This window comes from Melospiza melodia (assembly GCF_035770615.1).
Source record: "Melospiza melodia melodia isolate bMelMel2 chromosome 7 unlocalized genomic scaffold, bMelMel2.pri SUPER_7_unloc_1, whole genome shotgun sequence".
NCBI lineage: Eukaryota > Metazoa > Chordata > Aves > Passeriformes > Passerellidae > Melospiza > Melospiza melodia.
In genome coordinates, this window is record NW_026948497.1 from 10,026,076 (window position 1) to 10,034,195 (window position 8,120).

The 8,120-nt window shown below is 50.8% G+C and overlaps 2 protein-coding genes across 2 annotated transcripts; both read right to left on the reverse strand.

Annotated features, from left to right (window-relative positions):
• Positions 1-7,006: 7,006 nt before the first annotated feature.
• On the reverse strand, positions 7,007-7,525 carry LOC134432713 (olfactory receptor 14J1-like; the record flags this gene model as incomplete). Its single annotated transcript, XM_063181603.1, has 1 exon — positions 7,007-7,525. A coding segment is annotated over exon 1 (519 nt), but the record flags the coding sequence as incomplete, so codon positions are not given.
• Positions 7,526-7,624: 99 nt separating this feature from the next.
• Positions 7,625-7,870, reverse strand: LOC134432714 (olfactory receptor 14I1-like; the record flags this gene model as incomplete). Its single annotated transcript, XM_063181604.1, has 1 exon — positions 7,625-7,870. A coding segment is annotated over exon 1 (246 nt), but the record flags the coding sequence as incomplete, so codon positions are not given.
• Positions 7,871-8,120: the final 250 nt, after the last annotated feature.

The window sequence follows — 8,120 nt, forward strand, 5'->3', positions numbered from 1 at the left end:
AAGCTGTAAAAAAGCTTGTAGCAATAAAAACAACATCACAATAACAAAGATCCCGAGACAACTGTTATCCATGACAAAACTAAGAACAAAAAACAACCTATTTTTTCCTCTTGTAAAAAAATCTCCTTAACCTTATAAGAAAAACTTCTCCCCACAGTAAACTAAAAAAGTTGATTCTAGAAATAGTGAACTGACTAGAAATTTCTAGTTTACTTTCTTTACATTTTCAGTAAAATGAAAAAGATGTAAAGAAACAAAAATTATTCTAAAAAATTTATTTTAATTCTTACTACCTTTTATTTAATTTTACTTTTAATAAATTTTTTTTCATACCCTTTTAAAATTTTAAGCCCACTATACCTTTCTTGTAATCCTATCTCAAAATAAGATAAATACATAAATAATTACCCAGCACTAAAACCCAACATATTCATCAGTACATTAATTAGGACATCTCAAGATTAGAAAGATCTATAATTAACATACAAAAAGCACTACAGTGCCATAAAAAACATTTTGTCAAAGCTTCTCTGATTTTCCAAAATTGCCAGTAAAGCCTGTTTTGTTGTTTTGAGTTCCTGAGAATCCCCAGTTCGTATATCTCTAGGGAGTCCAGCTCACAGTACCCAAGCAATTGTAATTCTTTTCAAATGTCTCCTTGAGAGAATTGTTTGGCGTTTAGGGGGCAGGGCTTGTGTGTCCTGCTTGGCCCAGCCCAGGCAGGGCTTTCCCAGCCACATTCCACACTCCATTTCCCAGCTGGAGCCGCTGGTGCCTCTGAGTTGTGCTGCCCCAGCCCCAGGGACGCTCTCCTTGTCTGCCCATTCCCCCACGGTCTCTGGGCAGGGATGGCCTCAGTGGGGGCTGCTGACATCCTCAGCAACTTGGAGGCTGCTGCTGAATTTTCCTGCTCCAGAGGCTTGTTCAGCCTGCAGCTCTTCAGTGCAGGAATTCAGTGTCTCAGGGCTCATTAAAATTCAGAACACCTTAACAACCAAAGCCTCTGGGAATAATTTGATTTCGGTTTCCAAATCTTGTGTGGTTAAAAAGAGAGATTTCAGAAGTGCATTCAACTGAATATGTTCTATTTAAAAATACTGTGAGAAAACATTTTTTTGGACCTGTTTATTTTTTTTTTTTTTTTGTGTTAATAGCAATCTCCACTTGACATTGAAACCAAGTACCTCCTCATGCAGTTTGAAGATATAAAAATCAAGACCTTTCATGGCTGACAATCAATCAGACTCTGTCCCTATCCCCACCCCACCATTTCCCCCATCCAAGCCCTGGCACTCAGAGCAGCCTTGTGCAAATCTGAGCTCCCTCCAGCCCAGGCAGCACCTGCAGCTTTCAGCTCCTTGGCTCCAGCTCCCACCTGCTTTCCTTGGAGAAGGAGCTGCCCAAGACACAGAGGGATGTTCATTTCTTCTCAGCCAACAAAGCCAAGGGAAGGCACAGCTCCATCAAATGCAAAAGTCATTCCTCTGCTGGGCTCTGCCCTGCCCCTGATCCCCACAGCCTGTCCTGTTTCCTTCATCCCTCCTTTGTCAGGGACTTTGTGGTACAAGGGAGCTCTGCTCTAGCTACAGGGGGAGGTCCAGGTGCCACCACTGGAGTGGGAATCACAACTCATCATGTCTGTGTCCTTTTGGGGGTCAGGAACTGGTGAGACTCAGAGGCACAGAAAGTTTTTCTTCATGGCCTACAGACCATAGTGGAACAGGACACAATTTAATATCAATCACACTCTTCCCTGAGCTATGTACAACACCCCAGCAGTATCTGATGAGTCCACCATCCACAAGTGATTTCCGTACCAGAATTATTTAGACAAACATGGTTCTATGATTGATGTAAACAGAATTAAGTTCTTGTATCAGGATGCTCACCTAGATTGGGTGCAAAGCAGCTCAAACAATTCCTGATTTGCAAAGCTGTCAGTGGTGGATGGAGAAGGGAAGTCAGGCTGCTTTTGGTGTTGAGGAAATGCTGAAACCAGCCTGACTAATTTCATCTCCTCCTGTCCTGGCTGATCTCCTCTCTTTCCCCTTCTTCCCATTGGCTTTTTCTTTTCCCCCCAGCCCCCTGTCAAGAGCCTGGCTCTGTGTTCTCCATCCCCTCCTCACTGGCACTGCCAGGCTGGGATGAGGAGCCCCTCAGCCTTCCCTGCTCTGGGTTGGACAAGCCCAGCTCCCTCAGCCTCTGCTCACAGCCCAAGGGCTCCAGCCCCACCTTGGAGGCCCTTCCCAGACCCTGCTCCAGCTGTCAGACATCTTTCCTGCCCTGGGGAACCCAACCCAGGCCACAGTGACCTGGATAATCCACGTCCTTGATGTCCTGGTCACACAGCCCTGGCCCCTTGTCCCCATGTCAGGCTCTGGGGTGGATCCTGTGGAACATCCTTTGGTGGAGGCTGAGACGAATTGGGGATCCATTCTGAATTAGGTGAAGTGCCGGGAAGAGGTGAGAGGTCTGTGGGGCCAAAGCTGAAGGAAAGGCCGCATTCCAGAGACAGCAAGGAGACAGAGAAAGGAAAACAGAAATTACCGCAAGGTCGATCTGCCCCAGACCTAGGAATTCCTCTGATAAAGAAGAACTAGTGCTAAATGTCACGCGGAATGAATATGTATGAACTTATTGTGAAACTGTATGCATATGCATTTGGGAGGGGGATAAAAGAAGACCCGAGGTCTTCAGAGGTACGCTTGCCTATTGGGGAGGCTTGCGTCCGGCGCGTGTCGTAATAAAGCATACCGAACTTTACAACTTTTACGAAGTTGGGAGGTTTCATCTTTTCTCTGCAAAACAAGGCTGTGGCTCCAGGTGGGCCGGGGGGATCCCGGGGGACAGGGACCCAGCTGGGCATGGACAGCATTGGACTTGTTGGGAGAAACTGTGAGGGGGAGCTGGGGCGGAGTGACCAACCCAGCGACCTGACACAGCCCTGCTGGGATGTCACACAGCCCCTCTGTGATGTCACACAGCTGGTCTCTGATGTCACAGCCTGCTCTGTGATGTCACAGCCCATTCTCCAATGTCACACAGCTGATCTCTGATGGTTGGTCACAGCTGGTCACAGCCAACTCTGTGATGTCACAGTCTGCTCTGTGATGTCAGACCTCTGCCCTCTGATGTCACAGATGGCTCTGTGATATCACAGGGGCAGTATATGATGTCATAGCTGCTCAAACACCTCACATAACCCACTCTGTGATATCATAGCCCACTCTGTCACCTCATGTTACCAGATGATAAATTGTCTCCACCAGGTGAGCTGACACCCGGACCTTGTTCTCCAAAACCCCAGGCCTGTGGAAACCACACAATGCCCATTGTGTGAGAAGGGGAACTGGAAGTTCAGCAGCCTCAGTGTCCTGCCAGCTCAGCCAGACCCACTGCAACATTGAGATCCACAACCACCAGGGACCACCAGAGAGACCCCAAGACAGAACAACACATGGGTGAAGGGGAGGGGAAATATGTGAATGATTTTGGGGAAACCATTATCATATTTATGTTTAGTCTGGGAAAATCAATGAATATGTGTGCAATATACAGAATATAAACAGAAACTTTCCTTCACTCAGCCTGCAGGGCTTAGGGAGGAGCTGTCCCCCGTGCATCCCCCTGAATAAATAATGCTGCTTTTTAATGCTGCATTGGGGTTAAGGAGTTTTCTATTTTACCAAATTTTTGGTAACACTCCCACTGCCAAGGAAAGTTCTGTCTGCTGCTGTTCACAAACACAGAAGGGCTGGTGGCAGATGTTGGGCTCAGAGGTTGCCTGGGGCACAGTGACCATGAAATAAATAAGTTTTCAATGTTCTGGGAAAGAAGGAGGGGCAGCAACAAAACTTCTACACTGGAATTAGGAAGGGCAGACTTTAACCTGTTTAGGATGCTGATTTTGGGAGTACCAAATCAGGTCCTGATTTTTTGAAGAAAAACATCCCTTAAAAACAAAGGGGTCCAGGAAGGATGGACATGTTTCACAGAAGTAATCTTAAGGGGAAGGAGCAGCCTGTCTCAATGTGGCAAAAGATGAGCTAGTGCGGAAAATGACTGGCCTGGCTGCCCATGGACCTTTTGTGGGAACTCAAGGGTAACAAGAGGTGCATCAACTTTGGACAGAAGGTCAAGCAGCTTAGGAAATGTTTAAGGATGTTGTGAAGTCATGCAGAAAAAAAGTCAAGAGGTGAAAGCTCAATTAGAGTTTAACCTGACCACTTCTGTAAAAAAAAAAATAGACAAAGTTTCCACAATTAAATTAATAGCAAAACATGGGATTAGGAGAACCTCTACTCTTTATTGGATGCAGTGGGGAATATAGAAACTAAAGATAAGGAGAAGGCAGAGCTACTTAACATTTCGTTTCTCTCAATTTTCGATATTAGGGCAGGCTGTCCTCAGGACAAGTGCTCTGCTGAGCTGGTAGATGGGCACAGGGAAGAGAACAGACCCCCGTAATCCAGGGGGGAGCAGTTGGTGACCTGCTGAGCCCCTCAGATGCTCACAGGTGTGTGGGATCAGATGGGATCCATCCCAGGGGGATGAGGGAGCTGTGGATGAGCTCCCCAAGCTGCTCTCCATCATTCACCATCAGTGCTGGCTCAGCAGGGAGGGCCCAGAGGACTGGAGGTGCCAGTGTGAGCCCATCCCCAAGAAGGGCTGGAAGGAGGATCTGGGGAACTCCAGGCCTATCAGCCTGACCTGGGTGCCCAGCAAGGTTATGGAACAGATCACCTTGAGTGCCATCACAGGGCACCCACAGGATGGCCAAGGGATCAGAGCCAGCCAGCGTGGATTTCAATGTCTGCACTGATGATCTGCATGAGGGGACTGAGTCCAGCATCAGCAAATTTGCAGATGACACCAAGCTGGGTGTGAGTGTGGATCTGCTGGAGGGTAGGTGGGCTCTGCAGAGGGCCCTGGACAGGCTGGATCCAGGAACCAAATCCAACAAGGTGAGGTTTAACAAGTCCAAGTGCTGGGCCCTGCATGTTGGCCACAACAACCCCTGCAGTGCTACAGGCTGGGGACAGAGTGGCTGGAGAGCAGCCAGGCAGAAAGGGACCTGAAGGGACTGATGGACAGCAGGCTGGACATGAGCCAGCAGAGTGCCCAGGTGGCCAAGAAGGCCAATGGCTCCTGGCCTGGGTCAGGAATGGTGTGGCCAGCAGGAGCAGGGCAGTGATTCTTCCCCTGTGCTTAGCACTGCTTGGGCAGCACCTCAAGTGCTGTGTTCAGTTGTGGGTCCCCCAATTTAGGAAGGACATGGAGGGGCTGGAGCGTGTCCAGAGAAGGGCAACAGGGCTGGGGCTGGAGCGTGTCCAGAGAAGGGCAACAGGGCTGGGAAGGCGTCTGGAACACAAACTACCAACTCCTGTGAAGAGCAGCTGAGGGACCTGCAGTTGTTTATCCTGGGTAAAAGGAGGCTCAGGGGAGACAAGGCAGTGTCAGGGCACAGGTTGGACTTGATGATCTCCAAGGTCTTATCCAACATCGCTGATTCTGTGACTCTCTGGAACCACCCTTGGAGCAGTTGCAGGAGGAGCCCTGGGCCTCCTCTTCAGAAGCTCTAGCAGCCCAGGTCCCTCAGCTTCTCCTGCCAGCCCCAAAGCCCATCCTGTCAGTCCAGCAGAGCCTCTGCAGCCCCTCCTCACTGCCCAGAACCGGGAGCCCCAGAGCCAGACACAGCAGCCCAGATGTGCCCCCCTGGCCTGGGGTGCCTCTGGCAAGGGAGCAGCACCAGGCACTGCAGGAGCCTGCAGAAAATTCCTGCAGCACTTGTAGGATGATCCTGCTGCCCAAGGGACGTTCCCATGGTGCCAAGTTAGGAACTGCAATGGGAGTGGGGCCAGAGAGGAAAGGGCAAACAGGGATGGGCTGTTTGCAGGGCAGGGAAGAGGGGTGGGAAATAAGAAGAAATGTGTAGTAGGAAGCGTAAAGAAAGCAAAGAAATTTGTAGCAGGAAGAGTAAAGAAAGCAAAGAGTAAAGAAAGTAAAGGAAAGTGAAGCCAAGGAAATGCTCAGGGCAGTTTGGGGGTGGCTGCCAGGCAGCCCTGGCTCTGAGCAACAGCGTCTGCAGTGGGACAGGAAACTCCCAGCTGATGGGAACAAACTTTCTGGCTGACTGCAGATGCCACAACAAACCTGAGTGGTTTCCCTGGTGACCCCACAGCCCTTGCTGGCCCCAGGGGCTGATGGCATTTGTGCTGCCTCAGGTTCATGTCCCCACACCAACAGCATGGGTGTGCTCCCCCTGCTGTGTGCAATGCAAACAGGGGCTCCTCAGCCAGTGTTGCCGTGTCTGTGCCTGCAAGGATGGGGCACCTGTGTGAGCTGGGGGAGAGGCCAGGTCTGCAGAGGGGGGATGTTGTTGGCAGCTCCATGAGGATGCCCTGGGATGCTGCCCTGGGCTGTGCAGCGCACTGGGGATAGATCAGCCCCTGCTCTGCTGCTCCTTCCCGTCTGCCCCAGGGCCCTTGCAGAGCCCCAGCCATGCTGTTTGCCCCCAGCCTGCCCACAGCCAGCCTGGGGCTGCTCACAGGACTTTTCTGTGCTGAGCATTGGCCTGGGCGTGTTCTTGAGAGAGCCTGGGCAAGGAGCCTGGAGCCCCCAGGGCCTGGGCTGAGGGGTCACTGCTGCCTCAGCAGTGCCCATGGCCTGTCCCTGCTGCAGCCCCGGCACTGCCACCCCCAGGGCTGTGCCCGGCCCCGAGAGCACTCAGGCCCTACAGTAACACCAGGGCCACCAGGGCAGTGGGGCAGGGCCACGGCAGCAGCACTGGCAACACCAAGTTGGCACAAACAATGACATCACTTTGTAGAAAATATTTAAAATTTTAAACAAGGACAAAGAACCTCCAAAATGAAAATAACAAGAAGTATTAAAGGTTACTTTTATTACAAGTGATTTGCAAATACTGGCCAGAGGTTTAATGTTCTAGAAACCATCCAGTCCTCAGTCTCCAAACTGCAGCCTTGAGCTCCTGGTTCCTCAGGCTGTAGATGAGGGGGTTCAGGGCTGGAGGCACCACTGAGTACAGAACTGACAGGGCCAGATCCAGGGATGGGGAGGAGATGGAGGGGGGCTTCAGGTAGGCAAACGTGCCAGTGCTATAGAAAAGAGAGACCACGGCCAGGTGAGGGAGGCAGGTGGAAAAGGCTTTGTGCCGTCCCTGCTCAGAGGGGATCCTCAGCACAGCCCTGAAGATCTGCATATAGGAGAAAACAATGAACACAAAACAACCAAATGATAAACAGGCACTAACAGCAAGCAGCCCAAATTCCCTAAGGTAGGATTTGGAGCAGGAGAGTTTGAGGATCTGAGGGATTTCACAGAAGAACTGGCCCAGGACATTGCCATGGCACAGGGGCAGGGAAAATGTATTGGCTGTGTGCAGCAAAGCATTGAGAAAGGCACTGGCCCAGGCAGCTGCTGCCATGTGGGCACAAGCTCTGCTGCCCAGGAGGGTCCCGTAGTGCAGGGGTTTGCAGATGGACACGTAGCGGTCGTAGCACATGATGGTCAGGAGACAAATCTCTGTTGCAAGAAAAAAAAAAATCAGAAAGACTTGGGCAGCACATCCTGTGTAGGAGATGTCCCTGGTGTCCCAGAGGGAATTGTGCATGGCTTTGGGGACAGTTGTGCAGATGGAGCCCAGGTCGCTGAGGGCCAGGTTGAGCAGGAAGAAGAACATGGGCGTGTGCAGGTGGTGGTCACAGGCTACGGCGCTGATGATGAGGCCGTTGCCCAGGAGGGCAGCCAGGGAGATGCCCAGCAAGAGGCAGAAGTGCAGGAGCTGCAGCTGCCACGTGTCTGCCAATGCCAGCAGGAGGAAGTGGCTGATGGAGCTGCTGTTGGACATTTGCTGCCGCTGGCCATGGGGACCTGTTCATGAAGAAAGGACAGCAAAGATTTAGAGGAGGTACCTGTCACCAAAATAAAAGCCATTTCCCATATACCCTCCTCTGGAATAGACACACACACTCTTTTTTGTTTTTCTTTGGTGTTCTGGGGTTCTTTTAAAAAGCTTCTCCCTTTCTCTGCCTCTGTTCTTGGATATCAGAAAGCCTCAGAATTTCCGCTGCCCCCAGGGAAACAGAGTGCATTCTGTG